General features: G+C 49.2%; 1 protein-coding gene across 1 annotated transcript; it reads left to right on the top strand.

Moving 5' to 3' along the window:
* The first annotated feature begins 535 nt into the window (after window positions 1–535).
* SCD (stearoyl-CoA desaturase) lies at window positions 536–21,706 on the top strand. Its single transcript, XM_071439025.1, has 6 exons — window positions 536–949; window positions 4,711–4,993; window positions 11,618–11,748; window positions 15,061–15,266; window positions 16,514–16,746; window positions 17,969–21,706. Exons 1-6 carry the CDS (start codon window positions 923–925, stop codon window positions 18,166–18,168), a joined length of 1,080 nt encoding a protein of 359 aa, XP_071295126.1. The 5' UTR covers window positions 536–922; the 3' UTR covers window positions 18,169–21,706.
* The last annotated feature ends 2,621 nt before the right edge of the window (window positions 21,707–24,327 follow it).

Here is a 24,327-nt window from a genome sequence, read left to right as displayed (position 1 = left end):
AGCCAACAGTTTCCAAACTATTTGCGCATATCGTGATGAACATCTACACAGACATACATGCTTATCTGGACGTACGTTGTGGGCTGCTTTTCTCTGCAGGGATGTGTGATTTCTATACGCGCACACACGTGCAGATTGCACCCCAGACAGATCCCCGGTACAGAACAGATGTTTCATGCTGAATCCCCTTCTTCCCCCGCCGCAACCCACACCCAGCTGGGGAAGGGGAACGGGGCTCCTGACATCCCTCACCCCTCGGGAGCCCCTTATTTCATCGGGGGCAGCCCTCGCGGCGGCGGAAGGGGCTCTCGGGGGACCGCAGCAGCCCCGGCGGGCGCGGAGCGGGGCGCGGGACCGTGAGCGCAGCGGGGCGCGCAGCGGAGCGCGCAGGGTGCGCGCCGCGGGGAGCGAACAGCAGATTGCGGGCAGCCAATGGCGAGGGCAAGCCGAGGTGGCACCAAATTTCCCGCAACCAATCAGCTCGCAAGGGGGAGGGAGGGGAGGAAAAAAAAAAAAAAAAAAAAGGAAGAAAAAAAAGAAAAAAGCAGCCAGGCATCATGAGAGAGCCTGGCCCTCGTCATCCTCCTCTTCCTCAGCATCCTTCCTCCCTCCCGCCCCTCTGCCCGCTCCGCCCCGCCTCTCCCCCCGGCTACGTCGAGAGCCGGGCCCCCACCGCGATTCGCCGCCCTCCGCGCTGACCCCGCGCATCCCAGCCGCGGGCAGGGGGTCACCGGGAGGCCGGGGTGCGCAGAGTCCAGCCCCGCCAGCCGCCGAGCAAGCAGCCCCCCTTAAATACCTCCGCACCCGCCTCCGCGAGCTGCAGAGCTCGCCGAGCGAGGAGCCGACCGGAGCCAGCCTCTCGCCAGCGCCGGGGACCTGCGCGCCCGCGTACCGCGCCGAGGAGCAGAGACAGGGCCGCCCCATGCCTGCGCACTTGCTGCAAGAGGAGGTGAGCGGGGCCCCGGGGTGCGGGTGCTTTGTCTTCCCCTCGCCTCTTCCTCCTTCATCTCCGCGGCTCCGACAGCGCTGCGCTGCTGCTGTGTTGGGGAGGAAGGTGCGGGCATCCACGCGTGTCTGTGCGTGCACACACACACGTATTCATACGTGCGTGCCCGTGTCCTCTCCGCACCGCTTCGCAGCCGGGGAGGCGAAGGGGTTCAGTGGGAACTTAAAACATCGCCCATGCCTGGTGGGGAGCCCACGGATGAAGCGGAGACATCCGCCTTTGAGGTGATCTTCCTGGATCCTGTGCCCTCAGGTAGACTGAGCATAAAATACAGGGTTATTTTGAAAATACCCATCGAAACATGCTGGGTGCTTGAATAGCATGAAAGGCTATTCAAGAACATATTTTGTGCCAAGAAGTCATAAGTTTTTTGATAATACTCAGATTGGGATTTTTAAAAAATTTTCTTAATTAATTTTATTTTTGATAAGAAAGGGGTTTTACTCGCAGTGTTTTAAAACCAAATACTGCAGCAGGAAGCGTCTCTAGGACAGACGCAAGGTGAAAGCCGGTTGCCCAGATGAAATGAATGACTGTGTCTGCATTGCTTGAGCCAAGCAAGCATACAATAGGGAGACTGCCCATTTTTGGAATAAGAAGATCTGAATAATAACCTGACACCAGTAAGACATGTGGAGCTGTTGGATTTTTAAAGATTTTCATTTTTATTTTTGACCCTTATGGCAGCCACCCTTTGCCCAAAGGGAGGAGGCAGGCATTTGATTCTGGTGTTTGTGCTCTCACCTTCTCATCCTTCCCCCCTCTGCCAATGCCTAGAAGTGGATGTAAATCGTACCCCTGCTTTTTTCATGTCACCAGCACCCAGGGTCTCCCTTGGTGCTTTTGTGCAGGTGCCATGACCTTCCAGGGATGCTGTGATGTAAAGAACTTTACTTTTCTCCCCTCCCAAAATGGATGTCAAAGGCAGTGTGTTCAAACCATGTTTCATGGTTTTGGCATGTATTTTGGGTCATATCCTGGAAGCTGGAAAGAATCCTGTCCCTGGGTCATGCTGGGCATATTCAAATATGCCGGACCCGAGATTCAGTGCCCTGGGGCCCATACACGGTGCCCGGTGCAGGAGCCTTTGAGCTGCAGCTGGTTGTATAAGCTGGCTGGATGCCAGGATCACCTATGGCATGTTCAGTGCTGGGGAGGTGGGGGTGTAGATGGGGAAACACATCTGTTCTGCAGATGAGAGCTGCAAAGCCATTCAGAAATGAGGGAAAGCTAATGAAAATTATTTAGCTGGCCTCCTCCCTCTCTCAGCCCTAAACTCCCGATCAATCTCCATCCCATTTTCCTGGGTAGGAGCTACTATGGTCATAAGGGGACAAAAATCCTCTTTCTTTCCTCGTTTCCCCCGTTTCTACCTCTCTCCCTCCCTCATCCCCCCATGCTCCTCCCACCAAGTTTGTAACGGTGGAGCTGTTTCACAGCTGCTTTATAGCCCTTTTGTTCAAGGTTAGTTTACATGTGAGAATTGACCAGCCTGATTATATCAGTGTAATTCCAGCAGCATAGGTATGCTGGTAAAATTCCTCATGTGGCTACTACAACTCCAGAAGAGATTTTTTTTTTCCTCTCTGCTGTTTTCTTTGCGTTTTCCCTCCTCCTCCTCTGCCCCCATGTATCTTTGACAGTGACATAAGCTATCATGGAGGAGAAAAATGCAACTACAACCCCACATTCTTACTCTGGAAGCAGCATGTCCATATGGGGTGTGTTACCTGTCTAATTATACCACCAATCACTGCCGGGAATTTTTCCTGCATAGACAAGTCTTGGGTCTTTTTGGTAGATTGTCTTGCAGCCAAGAAAGAAAATTGTACCTTTCTGCCAAAATGCTAGATGAGAATATCTAACACTTGGGAACAGGCAGGACTTCTCCTTGCCTAATCTCTGGATTAGAAGCCATTTCTCATGGCTCTTTTGGTGTGGGGATTACCTCTAAATTCTCTAGCAGATGAGAGTATCATACCCTTAAAACGTTAACTAGGAAAGCAGGCAGAGACAGCCTATAGCCAGGATGCAGAAGAGCCAGTCCCAAGCTCAGCAGCTTGCCTGCCTGCAGTGAAGGCAGCAGGATACTTTGTGTCCAGTTTTTTTCCTTTCAAAACTTTGATTCCCAAGGAAAAATTAAAAGCGTTCCTCTGTAGAGATCATTTTACTTCCCAAATGTGGGGAATCTGTCAGCCTTGCCAGCTCCTCCCCATCGGAAGGTATGTCTGTAACCCTCCAGTTTCAACCCTTGGGAAAGGGAGGAGTTGGGGTGGCCACGTAAGCTGCCTGGCCTGATTTTAATGCCTCCCTCAGGAAACTAGGCCATGGCAGGATGGTGGTCTTTTACGAATCCTGAACACCTGAGTGGGAATCTGCTGCTAATTCAGCAGAGATTTCTATTGGGAAAGGAGCTTTCCCAGCTTGACCATGCTCTGTCCCTCAGTCTCAGCCCTCCTGTTCCTGCTGGCTGACCTTTAGTGCCCCTTCACCCATGGAGGCAGCAGTCTGGGTGGCAGAGGGATGTGTCCCAGGGGGCAGGGGATGGGGCCATGCGTGTGGGACACACCCTTGCATCCCATGTGCTTGGCACCCCCGGGGCTGGGGCACCTTGGGCACTTGGGCTTGAAGCTGACAAAGGGCTGCGAGTACCAGCAAGCACAGTACCAGCAAGCACAGGCTGTCTGGATGGAGATGGAAATCGGTGATTCAGGGTTCACTGACCTGTCTCATTAGGGTCAGTCCTGCCTGCTCCTTTTGTCATGCATGCCTGATGGGGCAGGCTGTCACTCAGCCAGGGCAAACAAGCATGTTCTGAGGGAATGTTGTGTCACAGTTACGGAAGGGAGCCAGGAGCCAAGCTGAGCCAACTTTGCTGCTTAAAACTTCCTCTCTACATGGAGATCCAAACTTCCAGATCAGAGGATTGTCTTCCCTTGCCTCAGTTTGCCTGTGGGTGGGAAATGAGAGAGGGATAAGAGTCTTAGCAGCAGGCACAGGATAAGTAGCTGCAGTTCTAACTAGAAGTACCTCACCTGACTGCTTCCATCCATTGATATTCAAGCATGTTGATCTTGCCACAACCCATCTTGGAAGGTGAGGCAGGCAAGATAAGGAGGCACCCCAGAGTAATCCTCTTGTGGATCTTCCTCATGTTCCCCTGTGATCCTAGGTGAGGTGACAAATAAGTAGGATTTCAGGAGCAGCCCATTGATTTATTATAAAACTGTGTTTCAGACCATATTTCTTTCCCACCTATTTGTTCATTCACAAGATTTCCTTTATTGATGTCCATTTATGCACAAGCCCAGACCACAAACCCACCTAAAACCATCCACTAATCAAACTGAACAAAAACAAAAATCCTTGCAGTCTGCAAATGATCTCACCAAAGCCACTGGTGGAAAAGAGACTGGCTTTCAAGTATTTTTCTTTACTTTTGGCACTCTACCTACCATTCACCTCCTCTCCAGAAAGACCAGGTCCCCGTCCTCTCAGGCCATGACTCCATGTGGCCAGAGCAGGATCTTTGTGCCAAGGGCTCAGCTGAAAGAATGGAGCCTTCCAGGGAAACTACAGGCTGTGAATCTTACACTGCCAGCCTAGATGCATGTGTTTCTATTTCTTGAATTGATAACCACCAACTTCTTATTTTGTTTTCCCTTCTTTCCTTTCTTGAAAATATCCATTGCTGCCTCTTCAAGGAGTTCTCCTCCACCTCCAGCACCACTGCTGGTGGCACAGTCACCTCCCGGGTGACCAGTAAGGAGAGAGAGAAGGAGAAGGACTTACTCAACCATGAGGACTTGGCAGGAGACCGGGGCATGATGGACGATATCTTTGATGAGACCTACCGGGAGAAAGAGGGCCCCAAGCCCCCGCTGCGATACGTCTGGAGGAATATCATCCTCATGAGCCTGCTGCACCTCGGGGCCCTGTTCGCCTTGACGCTGATACCCTCTGCAAAGATCCAGACACTGGCGTGGGGTAAGCGCATTCCTCTGTCTGTTTCTGGGCATCTGCAACTCCCAAATCTGTTGGGTGGGGTTTTTTTTCCCTCCAGGCCCATAGACTTGGGGATGAGAGAAAAAGAAGCAGGGAGCTTCTAGAAGCTCTTCAACCAGATTTGTAGCAAGCTGTGGAAGGACCTGCTAGTGTCTCTTGTAAGGTCACACATGAGAAGGAAAGATTTGGCAGGGATTTGGCTTGTCTGCTCAAAGAACAAACTTGATTCACAGACGTTAGGATTGGAAATATCCTTGGATGTGTAGCTGCTTCTGGGGTGAAGCACAAAAACTGTTTGATAGACTACTGTGACAGTGCCAGAAAGTTAGGAAGAAAGATGCTAGCAAGAGCACCTTAATGGGTTTTTAGGGAGGCAAGGTACAGAGCACTACTTGGCATGAGACTGCTGCCCAGACATGAGAACCATTCCTGTCCTTACCAGGGAAGTGTAAATCCCACAGAGTCTCAATGTGTGTATGAGGGAAAAGAGACAAAATACAGTTGTGCTGAAGATAAAAGTCAAGAATTAAGTCTGAAGCTCAGGTCTTTTATCATTCTTAAAAAAGCACAGATTAGCCACTGTCATCCCGGAACTAAGCCTGACGACTTTCAGAAAATAAATAAGCATGCTCTCCAGGCAGCAAATTCCAGTGGAAAGCACAACCCAGCAGAAGGTAGCTAGGGAAAGCTCTGCTTTCTCAGAGATCTTGCCCTGGGTAGGAACCAAACTTCTCCTCTGACTGCTTGAAAGACAGCTGGGCCCAGGGCCCACTCTGCAGGAGAGCTTCGCTTTCCACGAGCCTTTGTGTGGACCCCTGGAGGAGTCCAGAAACCAAATGGCTCCCAATAGGGAGGTCGAGAGATTGTATCCAGCCCCTGCCTCCCTGTGAAACAGAACATCCTGAAACAAAAAGCAACAGTCTAGATTGAGGTCTGCTGGGGTGGCTTTTGGGTTCAGTAGTGCTCCCGCTTCCTGGTCAGGCTGGCTATGGATGGGGCCTGGGGCGATCCACCTGGTCTGTCACCCTCTCAAAGTCTGTCTTCCTGATGGCTGTGTGCAACAAGTATCACATCTGAACCGGGAAGGAGGTGGCTTCCTGGATGGCCAGGCTGACTCTTCCTCTTATCCTTATCAGCCTCTCACAGGCAGGGGTCTGCCTCCTCACTGGAGGCAACAGCCAGGGTCTGGCTACAGCATCTGCAAAAGCAGAGGCCTTGATGTGTTCCCTTGTGCAGCCAGCATGGCCTTTCAGGGGGGTGTTGTGAAAGAAGACTTTGCTGGGCCTTTCCCTTGTGAAAACCTGACAGGCTGTACTTTCCCCTGGCCTGTCAGAGCTGGGCAGAACATGCAGCCTCAGCATCATGTTGGAGGAGCATTTCAGGGCTCTTGGTCCTGTTCTGTGTGTCCCATCCCTGGGCTGGAGGCTAAGCAAAGACTGCTGGCTTCTCCCACTCACTGAGCTGACAGCCTGGGTCCTCCAATTCCAGTCAGATAACCTCAGGATGTTGGGGCAAGGAGAAGGAAAAAAAGTGAGTTGAATTTACTGACTTCATTTCAAGCTGCTGATATGCTCCATGATTTCCAAATCCATCCAACCCTTCTCCCTTGAGTGCCCTTGGGATACTTATGAGGGATTGAGCATCTTTGTCCAGAAAGTTAATGCTGTTTTGCATTCTGCTAAACCCCACCCTACCCCAAAATGGTCTCTGAGGCAGTGTCTTTGCAACTGTGCACCTCTTTAGGATGTCTGTATGGCATCTCATGGCACTTCCCAGGAATCTGCTTTGCTTTTTATCTGATGTCAATCTTTCCTGCTCTCCTCATTCAGTCAACTTTGATGTGAAGTGCCAGTTGCTCTCCTGCCACTGTGAGGCACTGCAAGATTCCATGGTGGATTCTGGAGTGACATGTTCTGGGAATGGGAGAAGGACATGGTGTTTGGGGGAACTGCACTGTTCTGGACTGGCTGAAGATCTATCTGGCCTTACCAAAGCTGGAGTAGCTCCACCAAGCTCCCTGTCCTGCACTCCTGTTCCGGGAAAGGACCACTGTTTGTGGCACCTTAGAGCCAAGTCAGAGTTCCCTTATAGTCCATTCTCCTCCAGCACTAACTGGAACTGGAATACTCTGATCCTCCACATGTCTACCTTCTCAGCACAAGGCTTCTTGCTCCTTGCATTGCCCTTTTCTCAGCTCATACCTTTATTTGGCATATACAAGGCATCTGTGGCTGTGATGTCATGTCAGTGACTTGCTGTTTTTTCCCATCACCCTCTGGTAGCAAGGAGAGGACTACAGTTCCCATGTTACACACAAGGATAGTGCAGCAGAGACTTGGGTTGCTCCTGGCAGTACACCATGGGCTCATGGCAGGCCAGCTCTAGCAATGGTGGTTCTGGAGCTGCTGAAGTTTTTGCTTGTTTCTTTGTTTTTCAAATAATTTCTTTCTTAGGTTGTGTACATATAATATGAAATTAGCATGGTCTCGGGTGTTCTCTGTTGTGTTGCAACAGGCAGCTGTGAGGCCTGGTAGCTCATCTACCTTCTATAATTTATCCATTGCTTACACCTACTTCATTCAGGCCACTGTCTCCTTGATGTTCCTCTCCCTTTGAAACCAGTTATATTGGTGACTGTCCTCTTTTGTTTTCATTTCTCTGTGTGCTGATTCCTCTTTGTCTCTCAAGCTCCCCAGCCCTGCCTTCATCATTGTTTGCTGTTCTGCGTTGCTGTGTGCATTGTCTCCCCTGATCTCTTTCTGGTACAGAGCTTCCCAGAATGAGCTCGGGTTGTTGATCAGGTGAGAGCTCACCATCACAAGAGCTCTCTGAGCCTGTCCAGCACTGACTTTCTAGCCAGCTCCCCTTTTATTTATTGTCTTTTCCACTGCACTTCTCAAAGTCTTGCTTAGTCTTTTCAAGGATCATGGGCACATTTTATGTCATTTGCTAAATGGCACAGAGACTGAGTCTTAAAGGGCAGGATGCAAAGGTGATGTGCAGTTTCTTCTCTAATTGCTCAGATCCTTGCTGGAAACATGATTTGTGGGTAGTCTTTTTAGCCCTTGGATGCAGCAGACTGACAGTAATTGTCCTAGCTCCTGTTGGCCTGGACAGCAGTGTCTGTAAACAAGAATGGTTCCTCTCGACATGGTGCTCTGTCAACACCTCAGATCCCTGCAGTGCCAGAGGCTCTAGAAGCATGGGTTGATACCAAAGCTGTATTATCTTTGGACCAAGGTGAACCTTGCTGGGTAATTTAGGCAACTCTGACAGTCAGAAAATCTCAGCCAATACTACCCCCAGAGATACGACCAGCAAAGTGTTTACAGTGGTTTTTTTACTTTCCCATCAAGACTACAGCTGGCAACACCTTACCACTTAGTGTTCCTTCCATGCTTAAGTAGCAGGTGGTGTGCTTCTCTGAGTGTGGCAGGGAAGTTAGGTTTCAGTGACAGCAGATCCTATTGCTCCTCCTAAACACTGTTCCCTTTATGCAGCCTGTGAATTTCATTGCCCCTGGTATCTTTCTCCTGAGAGTAGCAGGACTCACCCATCTAACAGGGACTGGGCAGCAAGGAGGGAACAGTCCTGCACAGAGCAAAAGCCCAAGGACACATGCTGCATCAGGAGCACCTCTTTACATGTAAACATCCTTGGTGTTCACTGCAGGTAGCAATGCTTTCAGCACATTCCTGGTTTCTCATCATAGCTTGGGTCTGAATCTGGGCCCTAAAGAGGTAAAGCCTAATGAGTCATAGCTATGACTGAATGCGGAATGTTTTCTGTTTAATTTTTGGAGCATTGAGTGCTTATTACTGTCAGTGGTCATAATTCTTTGTATTCCAGTTTAATGGGTCACTGGGAAAATCACCTGTGAGTTGCCAATATTTTGAATCTCATGTAGTTCAAAGCGCAGTATGGAAGATTACTTTGAATCCTCAGCTGATGGAGTCCCTAAGTCCTTCAGTTTGGGGCAGCATCACAGGGCAGGTGTGAAAATCTGTGCTACTTTATTTCACCTTCTCTACTCTCTTTCCAATTGAATTCTTAGTGGATGATCTTGGAGGAGTTTTTCTTCTTCCCTGTGAGATGCAGATTCCCTGACTATGCAATGATTGATCATCACTGTACCTGTTTGTGGGGGTGAACTCTCTGAATCATAAGGGTGCTGGATTCTTCTGTATTCCACAAGGATTTCAATCATTGTGCATATCCTGTCACTGTCACATAAACTCTTAGATATGGCTGATGGATCTAATTGTCTCCAGGTAGGGTCTGGCATTCTGTGGAGCTGGTGCCACCAATGCACAGACTGAGAATCAGTTGCTTTGCCACAGAAAGTGTCTGCCCCTTAGCTAAACTACAGCTTCTGTACACGGGCATGAGGCCAGGCAGCACAGGATTATAATTAGAGAATTATGGCCATTGTAGTGACCTGGGATGCAGGTCCAAGAGAAGTCAGCATGAGCTGCTGAGGTTTATGGGCTTTGGATGGAGGCTGAGTCTGTTCTATGCCGGGGCACCCAAAAGCAGTGCTACTTTTCCAAATTTTTTACAAAACCTTCCAGGAAAGGATACCCAAAAGCAGATACTGGGTTGTCTGGGTTTGGAGTCTGTTGGTGTCCCCATCACATCTCTTTTGTGATTCCCTGTGCTTGCTGATAATGTCATTGTTGCTGGTGTCATCTTTTCCCAACAGGGGTATCCACAGGCAAAATTCTGAGAATTGTCTGTATAATTGTCTGTATTAGACAGCTTTGTGAGCTTTGTTCAGCTCTGTTGTCTCTTGCAAAGGCTGGATCCTGCTGTATTTGCATGCTTGGCTCTTCTGAAAGACTGCCAAGGTGCTGGGAGACACAAGGCAGAGTTGTGCTGGTCCAAGGCTTGTGCTGCATTCAGCAGCAGGCAGGGAACCAAGGGAGAAGATAAAGATGGGGAATCACGGTCAGATCAGCAGACAGGGAAGGTCACTCTTGTGCAGTGGGATGGAAGTGAGAAGAGTTCATGCAAGTTTAAGGGGCCAGAAGATGATGTTAAATCAGCCAAGACAGGCTTTTAGTGGATAAGAGATTAGGCTGGGAATGTAGAAAAACAAAAAGGAGGTGACAGAAGGAAGATGAAGCAGAAGATGAGCAGAAATAAAGCCTGTATTATTTTGAATTAAAGAATCGGGCCATGCCTGGCACAGGTCTCAGATTTCTGATTCCAGACAAGTTTCTGTCAGAGTATCTGGTTTTCTGGATTCAAGATAAACTTGATTAGAGCCATTTGGCTGGACTGAATGGCTGAACATCAAGCATGCTACCAGCAATTCCTATCCATGGACTTACATGAAGGAATAAGGAACTCTTTTAATGATTGATACAATTGGCTGAAATATGCAAATTTATATCAGGAAAGTTTGCCCTGGGGGACTGGTAAGAAGGCAATGCTTCCCCCAGAGGACTAGAGGTGGATCAGTTTACCTGTTCACAGATGTGCACCCTTCCCTCTTTGTGTCTGAGCTTGCAGAGCAAACCAGCTGTTGAATGCTCTCTTTCTACCAAACTTCCTGACCCTTCCTTTAGAGGAAGAGTTAATTTGCAGAACCAATTTTCTTCTTACCCTACTTTCCTAGTGTAATGCTGCTATGAAACTCTTGGGATCTTTTCTCCATTTCGGTTTTAGGATTAGGTGCTGGAGCTGAGGTTAATTTCCAGAATTCCCAGGAGGGCAAACAGGCACACAGACCAAGGCAAATATGAACTCATGATGTATTGGGAGAGGGATGTGGTTTTTTACTAGATGCCAAAGGGGCAAGGAATTCCTTTTGCCCTGCCTGAAGAGGGAACACATGAAGCAGCCTCAAAGCTGAAAAGGGCCCAGCAACATCTGCGTCTGCCATGGGCACAACTTGCAATGAATTGTTAGCCCCGGGGTTTCCTTCTGAGAAAGATGCAGGAGTTGAGCAGAGGGAGGGATCAAAAAGACCCTAGGAACAGTAGCCCCTGGGCAGATTTTAAGCCAGTGCTAGAGCTGAAGGTGAAGCCCAGACTTCAGCGGGAGGATAAGTTAGATCTTTTTTTTGCCAGCTTCTGCTGAGAAAGGGAGCAGAAAAAAAGCCTAACCCTGGGCTTGAGTTGTTCCGCTCAAGAATGCTAAGATTATCTACCATCTCTTGGTGAAAGTAATGCAAAAGAGATTTAGTGGGGATTGGTGAGATGGGAAAGCAAGAGCCTGGATTATTTGGGGTGGAAGGAAAGGGAGAAACTGTTCCCTGGTGGACTGCAGTGCTTTTATCACAGTGCTTTATGAAAGCAGCCAGTTTATACAATTTTGACTACTCTGCACTATGACAGATGGCACTATGCTGAAGAACCAGCCCTTGTGAGTCTTCTAAGGGGGAGCCTCCTTCCTTGTTAGAGATGAAGAGCTGAATTGCTTTGTCCACATTGTCTAGGAGGCCTGTGGTAGCTTGGGCAATCTCACATTGAGTTTTATTGCCCCAATCTGCTCTCCATGGATTCCTCTGTTGCTTATACAGCTTTGGGGGAAGGCCCACCTTTGTGTTGCTCTGCCTGAAGCTTTGCTCCAACTGCTCAAACACCTTCTTTTCCTTTGCAGCTCTTCTGTGTTTCGTGGTGAGTGCTCTGGGGATCACAGCTGGATCTCACCGCCTCTGGAGTCATCGCTCCTACAAAGCCACGCTGCCCCTGCGCATCTTCCTGACTATTGCCAACTCCATGGCCTTCCAGGTAAGCATTTCCTCAGTGTCCCACTGGTCCTCAGAAGGAAGTGCTCCCATGAATCCCTGTCCCAGACAGGGGACACAATCTGATGAAGAGGCTCCTCTCTCCTACTGCCTCTTGTTAGGAAGAAGACAGCCCTTTCCATCTAACACTGCAGTGCTAGAGTCTGTCTCGTTGTCTTTACCTTGTCCCATCAGAGGCTGACTCTGAGACAAACCCAGTGTTGAGAGGACAACAGGCCAAAACCAGGGGTAGGAAATCTCTGAAGCAGGAATGTACCTTTCTCTTAAGGTGTGGTCTCCCTGTGCTTGCACCAGGTCCCATGAAAGAGGTGTGGAAGTGTTAAGTGTTTTCCTGGTGTTGCCTCACTCTCCTTTTGCTGTGTGGCTGATAAAGGAGAAGACATCTGCTAAGCCAAGGATTGTAGAATTCTACAGGATGTAGAATTTGCTACTTAATAAAGACCAAGAACTTGTTGGGATTTAGGGGATGTTTCTCTCATTCAGAAGAGTGATATTTAGGACTAATCATGTTACAAATCACTCCACTGGCTTCCAGAGGGTTGTCCCAGGTCAGTGATATTTTAAGGAGAGGAGGGTTGGGCCCATTCAGAGTGGCACAAGTGACTGCAGGCACTGTTAAGCACCTTGGAAGATTGCTTCACCTCTCAAAGAGCTCTAAACTCAGGATATTGCCTAACTACTGTGAGAGTACTTCACAGTCCCCAAAACAAACAAAACTGCAAATCTGTAGAAGTCAGAGTGAAAACCCAGATTGGCATGGCACAGAAAAATAAATCCTCTCAGGCTTGCTGCTGTAAGTCAGCCCTAACAACACTCCATCCTCCAACTGTACTGAAGGGTTGCTTGTCTGTGGGAAGTACTCAGGAAGGTGTCAGAATGCAGCACTTCCTGCTATAAAAAGGTGAACACAAAAGTATCAGTGCTGTGCTCTTAAGTAATTCTCCAGAGGATATTATTTTTTTTACATGTAATCAAAACAGAGTAGTTTTTTAAGCTTTGAAAAACTTTCTAAAACATCATTGAACTTCTTCTTCTCTGATAGTACCAAACAGCTGTCTTTGATGAGGAAGGGGAGGGACCAAGCTGCTGATTCCAGCCAGTGGTCCAGTACTCAGTGAGGCAACAGGATGGGTTGCTGTGTATTAGCTAGTCCTGTACAAAGACCATCTTTCACAGGGTTATGGGGCAGAGGGGGAAAGAATTTGCTGAGCTATTGCTGTAGGGGATAGGAATAGACAAAGATGAGAGACAGACAGATATTTCAGCTTCAATAGGAACTAATCCAAAGTTTTAGTGAAAACTCGATACTATTCCCCATGGATTTTTTTTAGTAGTTACTTTCAGTGAGATCAAGAGAAGATTTATGTTGAATTTCTCTCATTCCTATTAGTGGCAGCAGAGGAGATCAGGAACTTTTAAGATCACGGAAGTTTATGGACTGTCTTATCTTAGGTCCTCCAGAAAACGCCTGTTGGCTGCTCAGAGACCTGTGACTTGTAATTTCAGAGAATTTATGAATTCTGCCTCTAATTGGCTTTTCCACCTACAAGACCTGCCATCTGCAGCACAACAGAAGGTCTCATGGTTATAGCCTGTAGCTGGGATATGCCAAGGAAGAAGACATTCTCCTTGGCTTTGCTTGCTCTTCTCAGAAAGTCATGATTTTCAGTCAGGGTTGCAGTTAGAGGTGGGTCCAAAATAAAACCTGTAGAAAAGATAATGTGCTAAAGTTTGGGTCAAGATACAGATTTTTCAGGTTTGAAACTCCTGATTTTGTATGTAGACAGGATGTGGTAGATGAAGTCATACCATGATCCAGCTGTGTTACATGGTCTCTTTCCAAATTTGTGCCTCCTGCCTCCAGCAAGACAGGGAAAACCTTCCCATGTGTGCAAGCCCAAGTTGTCTGTCAACTTTCAGACTGGGCTTTCTCATGTTACATGGTGCTGTGTAGGGGCTGGGATGTGAAAGAGACTTTGGGTCACGGGTGAAACTTTTCCAGCATAGGTACTGGTTGAGTTTCTCTGCTTACTTAGATAGAGAGGGCAGCTGGGCCACTCTCTTCTGGGGGAATACTGAGTGACCAAGCTCTGGCCACAATCAGCAAGGGCTGCTGATACTTGGAGATATTTGGCTGGAAGGAAGGTGGCAGTTCCCACTATTAGGAAACAAGCAAGACTTTAACCCTGGCCCATGTCTATCATTGCCTTCTTGAATGGCCTGCAGGTAAATAATTTTATCTCAGTAAAGGAGGAGTGGTTACAATACCTGAAAAGGACTTGAGGAGTTGAGTCTCTGTTACAGGCTCCCTGTGTGGACAAGTCCCTTAGTCTTTCAAGGCAAGAAATAGGGATGGTTATGCCATTTCCCTCTCTTCAAAGTGTTTTCAGGAAAAGTCCTGGGTATGCAGGTGATTAAGGAGCCTCTTGTGTAATACAGGTAATAGAGCCATGGTTAGATCTCTATTTCATGTTTTCTAGGATGGTGTAATACATGGCTTTAAGCTCATTGAAATCTTGATACAAAGAAATGATCACAGGCTTATGAGAATCTATTCTTAAAACCAGCCAAAGCAATCATTTCATAATACAAATGATAAAAGCATTGACATGTTCCAAACAGTATTGATTTTGCTGCTTAAATTGAACAGTAATGGGGCTGAAGAGAGGTATTTTTGAGAAATGTCATTGAAAGGGTGTGTTTGTTCTCCTTCTAAAAAGGGACCTCAATTTTAAGACTGTTTGATTTCCAATAGAAAAAAAAATTTAAAAAAGCCTTGCCCCCCCAAAGTTAAACATCTGATTAGGCAATCCCAGGACAAGCAAGGCAGGATGACCTATGGGAAATGTCAGGTAGAGGGAGGGGGCAGGTCAGCCTCGCCTGGCACTGTGCAGGGATGGGGATGGGGACAGGGATGGGGATGGGACAGGAGCTGAGCATGGGAGAGGAGGCACCAGCCAGCCAATGAGAGTAGCTGCTGCAGGGGTGGGGCACAGGCTGACCAATCAGAGCCTGCAGCACCATGGGTGTGGTGAAACCCCCCCAGCCCAGAGTTGGCCAATCAAAGAGCAGCAATGAGGCACTCCTGGAGCTGCTTCCCAAAAAAATGGAAAGGTGCAGCCAAAACTCAACCTCTGTTTTAACTTCAGAAACCTCAAACCCTGATGAGACATAATGCTACTGATACAAGTTCAGGTCAATAGGATTTAAGTATTCAAGCATTTCGGGCCACTTTGTAATTTTAAGGGAACATCTCCAGCCCTGACCCTAAGTTTTCACTCCTGCTGACTTGCAGAATGACATCTACGAGTGGGTCCGGGACCACCGTGTCCATCACAAGTTCTCCGAAACAGATGCAGACCCACACAACGCCATGCGGGGCTTCTTCTTCTCCCACATTGGCTGGCTGCTTGTGCGCAAGCACCCCGATGTCATCGAGAAGGGACAGAAGCTGGACCTCAGTGACATCAAGGCTGACAAAGTGGTGATGTTCCAGCGCAGGTGAGTAGTGGGGTCAGCCTTAGTGGGGAGCCATGGGGAGTGGAGCAGGGACAAATGGGCTGGGAACTCAAGTGGCTTTGATGGAATGTGAGAGGATTGAGGGCATCATGTGAGAAATGTGATTCTTCAGCATGCCCAAGGCTTTGCTGTGAGATGAGCTGTGAGAAATGAGCTGTTCCTCTCCTATGAGAAATGTTTAGAATCCAGTGCTACCTCTAGCCCTCCCACACCCTTCTCTTGCCTGCCTACCCTGCAGCATCTTGCCAGCAGTAGGCTGAGATTCCCACCACAAAGCTACTCCACACCTGCTCACCCCACAGCCCAGCTGCTGCTTTGGCTGGCCCAGAGCCCAGACACAGGTGCCTCTGAGACGTCCTTGGAGATTGTACACCTTGTATGGGCCATGTATGTGCCCCTCTTCCCTCAGTCTTTTGGAAACAGTATGGTGAAAGAAGGGTTGAAAATGGAGATGTGAGAGGTGCAGTATCTGGGAAGAACAGTCTTCATTCACTGGTGCCTCTTGGGTAGGATATCTCTCACCCATCTGGAGCTATACTAGGACACAGAGAAGGTGAGCCTATCGCAAAGGCTGCAGGGATGTGGGACTTAACCCATATAGTAACCAGCCTAGTACAGTCAGGAAGGAAGTCAGGAAGTTCCTAGTACAGTCCCAGACTGACTTTTCTTGTGGATCATCAGAGCGATTCACCTTCCTCTATTCCCATTCTTCTAGTGTGAGAGAGCCCACATGCTCACCTGTGCCACTTGCTTGCACTTGTTGATGGGGTGTATTTGTAGGCAGAGCCAAGTCTGCAAGGAGGAGTTGCAGCACTGGGCCAAAGCCAGAGAAAGGACTATGTGTGGGACTCTGGAAGCATGGGGTTGCCTTTATGGGGATCAATGTAGCTGAGAAGCAAATGACAGATGAAGCCAAAAGCAGCAGCTTTTCTGGGTGTCTGAGTGTCTGGACTCTCACTCACCCCCATGGTGATGGGAGCATTGCTTTGTGCAGATGTGAGGAGAGCAGGATTTAGTCTGAGTCTCTTACCTGATGATAGGACTTGGGAATCTCCAGGCATGGCTTCTGCACATCCAGAGCAAAAGATACAAGGCTCAGGAATGAGGCATTTCTGCACCTGATTTTCCCTGTATAGCTGAGCATGAATCCTTCAAATGGAGGACTGAATCAGTCCTTCCTGTCCTGCCTCTGCCACTGAACCCATTCCTCCTGGTCCCTTCCTTTCCAGATACTACAAGCCTTCAGTGGTGTTGCTGTGCTTCACACTGCCATCTGTAGTGCCCTGGTACTTCTGGGATGAATCCATCATCATCAGCTTCTTCATTCCAGCCATCCTGCGCTACACCTTAGGGCTCAATTGCACTTGGCTAGTGAACAGTGCTGCTCACATGTTTGGCAACCGGCCGTATGACCAGAACATCAACCCGCGGGAGAACCCCTTGGTCAGCCTGGGGGCCATAGGTATGTCCAACATCTGTGTCTTTGCTGCAGGGGGACTGTAGAACAGGGACTGCCTCTTGGGGCTGCAACTGCTTCTAGGAATTTCTATCAATCCAGGTGTCCCTATTTCCCCTGCACCTTTCAGCCTTTGCATCTGAGGGTGTTTCCTGTGCTGGCCAGTGAGTACATAAGGGCAGTGGGGTTATCAGCTCCCATCAGACTCTTTCCAGGCTGGAAGGACTCTGCTACACTTAGCACCTTCTTATCTCAATGACAATATTTTATTTACCCTGTTCAGAGGTCTCTCTGCCACGTTCACTAGACTGAAAAACGTGTGCTGCTGTCACTGCATATCTCTCTGAGATTTGTCAACTTGAAAGCCAGCAGATTCACATTTTGACATGTTCTCAGGACAGCTGGTGATTTTGGGGGTACTTGAGGGTAAGACAAGATAGATGCTTTCATATTTTTTACTGAAATTTTGAAGATCTAGTAAAGTACATCCCAGGATCAGCCTATGCTCTTATCGGTTTTCCCCTGCCTAAATCCTCATCTGTTTTGCACCACTGTACCTCAGTGGGGCTCCAGTGATTTCCACCACCAAAGGATCTGCTTGTGGAATTTTAGTAGAGAGGGATTTGAACTGCAGAGATTCAGGGATAGGAGCAGGAGTCAAGGCAGTGTCTTTGAAGGGGTGAGCACTGAAGCCAATGTTGACAGTGTCCAGAACAGATAGTGGCTGACTGGTGTAGATTACTTAATAGAAGTGTCTGCTTAATGTCTGCTTTTTTCCCCATGTGGAAATGTGCTTTGGATTTGACATGAGGATTGCCAGTGTTGTGGAAGTATTGATTAGCCTGGTTTGTTGGAGGCTTGCTGCTGGTCTAGCTGGTAGCTGAATTAATACTAGAAGATTTCTTGTGGTGGGAGGGGAAAAACTATTAGGAATCCTCTGGTTTTTTGGTGCAGCTGGGGAACCAGGGCCTTTCACTGTTCCCTGCCATATGCCTATTTTCCTCTAAAGCACCAAAAATCCTCTGTGATTGTCATTGTCTCAGCCCTGGCATGCTGGGTCATGCCCAGATGGGATGGGGTAGATTGCAGAAGGGTGAAATTGGGCTGAGAGGAGAGAGGAACCTGGACTCAATCCAGAGCCCATTACAAGAATATGGTGCTTTGAGTCAAGATAAAGGGTCTGTCACCTAGTGCTCTGCAACATCCTCTCCCTGGTCATGTTTTTCAGGAGAAGGCTTCCACAACTACCACCACACCTTCCCCTATGACTACTCCACCAGTGAGTTTGGCTGGCGCTTCAACTTAACCACAGCCTTCATTGACCTCATGTGCCTCCTGGGGCTGGCCAGCGATCGCAAGAAGGTCTCCAAGGAGGTCATCCTGGCTCGGAAATTGCGGACTGGAGATGGAAGTCACAAGAGTGGCTGAGTTCCTGCTCCCTTTCACACACACATCCACACCTCTCCTTCCTCCTTTTTTCTCCCTTCCCACCCCCTCCAAACACGCTGGACAAAAGTTTAATGTTCTGTTAACTAACTACTGAATAATGCTACCAGTTTGCTTAAGATAATGATAATGAGTTTTAACGCCCCCCTCCCATGCTGCATTTTGCAGGATGTATTTAAGACCTAGGACTCTGCCGTTATAACACAAGGCCACCCTTTCCCTCCTCTCCTTTCCCTTTCTGTTTTCCTCTCCAGCCTCTCTAACCTGTCTCCTGCTTTACATTTTCCCAGTCTCAACCTGGAAGAGAAGCTGGTAGGAAGTGGCCTGGGGAGGCCCATTGCAGTTGGCTGTGTACTATTTAGTTAAGGGAAGCCTGAACCAGCCAGATGAAGAGTTGAGCCAAAGTCAGTGACCCTCTCCCCACTACCTTCCCCCCAAAGTTTCTGCCACTGTCCCTTCTCTTTTCTCAAGGGCTGCTGACTGACATGACATGGCTAAACTGCTCTTCCTGGGAAAAGCAGCCCCATCCCTTGCTCTTGTCATCAGAAAGAAGAGTTGTTTCTCTCCAAGATGTCTCTTGGGAAGTGTTCTCCACTGCTCCTCACCACCTAGCCACTCTGGCTGGGGAGAGAAGAGTGCCCAGACTCTCTCACATCCCCAGGTCCACCACTGGCCGGGGGATGCTGTAACAGCAGTGGGAACTGGAGAGGGAGTACTGGTGGCCTTAATTTGCACTCCCTCTGGTGTCACGGCCTCCCTCCCTGCACTGCCCTCTGTGCCATGAGGGACTGAAGGCAGAGCATGACTCTGAGCTCCACAGCTGTTTTGGAGAGCTACGGTGAGGAGGACAGATGGAAGGGTGTGCCACTGGCTGCCAAGGGGCAGGACCAGCCCATAGTGAGTTTTGTTCACCTCCACCACTGCAATTTTTGCTGGCAAATGGGACTTTGCCAAAATGGAGAGGAGGAGAAGGATGTAAACCAAAGCTCCACCTCTGAGCTAAGCTGCTTTATGTGCTGGAGAAACAGGGTCCCTTCTGGGTGGCAGGCAGATCCACATCTTTGCTGAGCACAGAGACAGGACAAGGGAGCACCTGCAGGTGTAAGGAGGAGTGAAGGTGTCTGCAGGACCAGGTATTTTCATCCTCGGGGGCTCCACTCAACAAGTGCCTGAGAAACATCACTGTGGGGCCAGGTGGCACAGGGGGCTTGAGGAAGTTGAGACCTCAAGGTGAGAAACTGCCACCAATGTGAGCTACCTCTGTGCTTTCTTGCCCAGGGTCTGCTATGTAGGTTTGCCATTCCCTGCTGCCTAGAGGGAGTGGGAAGGAGCTCCTTGTTAGTCCCTTAGCTTGCCTCCCAGCCCCCTCGGCGAGCCATCTCGCCACCGCGCTCCTTTGCCAGTGAGACAGGCAGCGAGGGCGGCTGAGCCTGCAGAAAGGGCAGTTACATCACTGAGCCCATGTGGGCATGCAGCTGGAGGGCGCTGGAGAAAAAAGTCCGTGTGGGTGTTGTTTCCTGCAAGTTACAGAGACCAGCTTGAGTTCAGGCAGTTGGTTACATTCTGGATGTTACAGCATCACGCCCCTCACTGAGCTGAACGTGCTTTTTCCCCCTTAATTCTCCTAGTTATTATTAATTTTTATTACTATTATTGTTATTAGTTGTAGCAATAGTACTGTTTTTGTTGCTTCAATGCATCAATCAGAGCTGGAGGAAAGCACAAGAGGTAGCTGGAACAAAGTGACATTGGAGTGGGGTTTGCAGCATCTCCCTTATTCAGGCAGGCCAGGGAAGGCAGAGACAGTGCAGATGCCAACTTCCTCACCTCAGCTCTGCCATGTCGCAGCCAGGGAAGCTTCACGGGAGTGAGTGTCTGCAGCTTTGCTTCTTCCTGCTGCAGTGAAACTCGCCAGGAGCCAGGATAGCTCTGTGATGTTCTCCTTAATAAGAACAAGCTTGTTACTCAGAAAATGAGCCTGTCTCCTCACCTTCCCCTCCCTGCCACCACCATGACCTTGTTTTTGCTCAGCAATGGGACCCTTTGAGTTTTTGAGCCATTAGGAGTGATGTGGTCTCCGGCCAAGAGGAACAAGGACAAATGGAGAAGAGAGTTCTTCAGCTCCTGGTTTCAGGAGACAGCGTCCTTACTGCTCTGAGGCTGTGGACTGCCTGGGTGCTGGCTGGACCAAAGGGAGTTGTGGCTAGAGCTGTATCCTACCATTTGAAAAAAACCAAAAAGCCCTCCAAAAAAAGAGAAACACTGTTAGCTCTGTAATTGTGGGCTGACTTTGCTCTAGTGTAAACCCCTCTGAACTCATCGAAGTCCCCAGAGGATGAATGTGCTCCAGCCAGTAATTTGAAAGGGGTGAGGGAAGAGGAGAAGGGGAAAATTATTTCCTTGCTCCTGGTGCCCTAAAGGTGTAGTGTGACATACTCTACAGTAGAGATGCGTGCTGTGAAATGCAGCTGTATTTCACATCCTCTCAGCACAGAAGCAGGGCTTGACATCAAGGGTTCCTTTCAAATTTCAAGTGCTGATTCAGGTCCAGAATCTGGAACGAGAGTGGAAGTTGAGGAGCAGTAACCAAACAGTCCTGGTGTTTGTCCAGTCACTTTAAAGGTAGATTGGCAAATATCTCTGGGTGCCTTAAATCTTTCTTTAATATACATAGAAGTATTGACAGCTATTTGCCGTTTTGTTTTTTTTTTTTTTCTGAGTTACAAACATTCAAGGGGTTTCTTAATTATTTAATTGCCTACATTGAACTGTGGGTGCAGGTGATTTTGAATGTACTTGAGTAAGAATTTTTGTTAGATTAAGAAACAGATACAACACTTTAAGTAGAACTTTGTTTGAGATATATATATATATATACCTATAAATATATATATATTTTTGGTGGCATGTTTGTGTCCTGGACGCATCGTCTGTATGTTTAGCTTAAATGAGTCTGTGAAAGGTGGAAGCAGAAAAAGCAGCAGTGGGACCTCATGGCTAAAGCAGCTGGGACCCATTCCCAGTTTACCAACTCGCTCGCTGCGTGATTTGGGACGAAGTCACTTAAAAACACTTTGTGCCTCAGTTTCCCTGTCTGTAACGGGGTGTTGCACCCTGCCTCCCAGAGGTGTGGGTGAGGCTCGCTGCTGACCAGCCGAGCACAGGAAGGAACAGTACGAACCACACACACCGCTGCTGGCAGAAGCATGGACTGGTTTGTTTTCCGAAACCATTCCCAGCCCTGCTGGTATTGTGAAGAGCAGAAGTCTAAGTGTTGAGTGTTCAGGGAAGGATTGGAAAGTTGAATCTGCACATTGTCTAAGCTCTGTCACTGTTGAAATGTGAGTAGGATACGATTTTTCACAGCTTAGGGATTTCTGCATAGTAGTATCTCTGTTTTGTGTACTGGAAAAAAAAAACTTTTTTGAAATAATTTCTACTAATATGGAAACAGACATCTGGTTGTGCTGATCTGAAATTTTATTTGTTCATAATAAAAATGATAAATGTTACTTTAAAACTTGTTTGACTGATGACATGGTGGGCAGGGCTTGGTAAAGCACGAGATACGCACGCCATCAGGACCGGAATGCTGTGCCTTACTGCTTCCAAACCCTTCTCTCTTCCAGGAGAACCAGGGGAAAAACGCCTCTGGCTCTTTAAGCATCATGAATGAGTGGATTATAATGGCTTTCATACTCCAGCGCAGGCCAGGCAGGCACACCCCGCCGAGGCTGCCCCTGCGCCTGGGGTTACTGCAGGTTAAATGCAGCCGGGGCCCCTTGCCAGGGCCTTGTGGCTGGCGGATACACATGCGGCACAACACGTAATACCGGCAGCCGCCCGTCGGGCGGGTTCATCAGCCTCAGCAGGGGAATTTTCCTCATGCAGCAGTGAGTGTCCCTGCTTATCCCCACCCCTTCTGCAGCTGGAGGGAAGTGAAAGGAAAAGGGGGAAATCCCCTAACCAAGTATCACTTTAATTGACAGTACCTTCCCTGCACCCCCACCCGAATGCCTTTTGATCACAGTGGCGGGCAAGGCCATCTCCGTGTGGCACCAGCTTGCTCCGTGCACAGGCAGGCAGAGGGGGTGGCCTTGTTTGTGGCATCTTTGCCACCTGCAGCACACTGGGACCCCTGATCCAGCCCATGTTTGCTGGCACCACCAGACCTGTGCAGCTGGGCATGCTGAATCCCTGGGAAAAAAAAGGCCCATGCTTTGGTTTCCAGCTGCAGCTTCTGCTGCTGGAAAGCCCTTTGGTGGGAAGGCCAGAGCCAGCACACTGCAAATTGGACTGGGGGGTGAAAAGAGAATTACTCAAGACAGAAGGTGGAGGCTCTTCCAGCAGCTGTGTTCTTCCACATGGAAGTATGTGACCAGCCCAACCAATTTGACACATGGCTGCTTTGAGCTATAGAAAAAAGCAAAGCAAATGCTCCTGCTCATCAGCTGGTCACAGCACCATGGCCCCACAAGTGACACAGAGGTGCTTCTTCTGGTAATCTGGTGCACTTTTGATCCCAGCTGTGAGAGCACAGCCCCTCCTAAAACAAGTGAAACAGAGAAGGCAAGTCTTCAAAACTCCTGATTATTCAGCCAAGCCTAAAAATAAAGTTAATGATCCCTCTGTCTAGATTTCATGAGTGCAACTCCAATCGCAACCTCTCCCTCTTCGTTAAAGACTGTTATTAAATCCCCTGCCCAAAATATGTTTTCCTACAGTATCAAGCCCTTCAGCAGTGCCAGCTCAGCATTTTAGGTCATTGCCTAGAAGTATTTCACGCATGATCATTCCTGCTCTCCTATGTAATCTGCACATTTGGGTTGCAATTCCAATGCACCCCAACTTTGCTCCTCTGAAAATCTCCCACCCACCAGAGGAGAGGGAAAGGAAGAGTTAATGTACAAGCCAGCTCTGCTGAGTAGGAGAGAGCAGGCAAACAAGTGCCTGCTTGTTCAGACCCAAGGGAGGGGAGAGCAGGGAGGGCTGCAGGCTGTCAGGGGAGAGTTTGCTGCATCTTTTTGCTCTAAACACAACATGCTGAAGATGCCAACGTGATCCTTAGGAGAAACCAGGTTCCAGCTGCAATCCACTCACTCCCCAGGGGTGGGATGCAGTGAACACAGCTGTGGGGAACCCAGTGTGTCCAGCCCAGGGCCCTGGGAGCAGGACCAGGGAGGGTGCCCAAGGAAGGCAGCAATCCCCCCAGGAGCAGGACTGGGTACCAGCTCTGCTGCGAGCCATGCGCTCCAACCACAGTGAGAAAGCACCAGCTGCTGCCGACCCTCCATGCGGGCCCCACAAGGCCGTGGGGACTTTCGGAAAGAGGGGAACAAAGTCCCAGGAGAGCGCGTGGAGGAGATGGCACCACAGCAGCCGTGCAGAGCAGAGGGATGGATGGAGCGGCATGTGCTGAAGGCCCAATCGCCTCAGCGCAGCCCCTGAGGGAGCTCCTGTCCCGGGGGGGCCGCGGCAGCGCTGAGGGGGCGGTGCAGGCCCCGGCGCAGGCAGGCGCCCTCGTAGGCGGGGAGGCCGGGCACAGCCAGGGCCAGCTGACGGTGCAGGGCCGGGATCGGGATCGGGGGGAACACCCGCAGTGGGCTGGGCTTCCCCGGGGTTACTGCCGGTCAGTGGGGCCCGGAGCCGCGTGTGTGCAACAGCCCACGGCGCCTGACCGCGCCGGGCCAATCCCGCCCCGCCGCCCGGCCCGGCCCGGCCCGGCCCGGCCCCGCTGCCGCCCTGCCCCAGCCCCGTTCCCAGCTCCCAGCCCCGCCTCTGACCCTCGTCGGACTTTCTCAAAAAAAGCGCCAGATGCTGGAGTCGTGGGAAATGCGAGCACTTCAAGTCGTGTTTAAAAATGGGCTCCGGTTTTAGCTTTAAAAAGACGGTAGAAAAAATCCGGAAGGCAAATCATTGTAATTCAGTATGCGTGTGGACGCATGTAGTCACACTCAAATACGGACCTATATGTACATACACATAAATAACCCACAAGTATCACTCATAAAGCAGAATACTTAGATTTGTGGGAGAGGCTTTAAAGTACGATTTTCATGCATATAAACGTTAACTGTGTTATAATCTGGTAGTTTTGTAACTGTATTTTGAAAGTTGGCATTACATGAAAACAAGCAAATC

Source organism: Agelaius tricolor, unplaced genomic scaffold (genome assembly GCF_023055355.1).
Source record: "Agelaius tricolor isolate 1412-34295 unplaced genomic scaffold, bAgeTri1.0.p SCAF_13, whole genome shotgun sequence".
Classification (NCBI taxonomy): Eukaryota; Metazoa; Chordata; class Aves; order Passeriformes; family Icteridae; genus Agelaius; species Agelaius tricolor.
The sequence above is the reverse complement of the archived record's forward strand: the minus strand, read 5'-3'. Positions and strand labels throughout refer to the sequence as shown.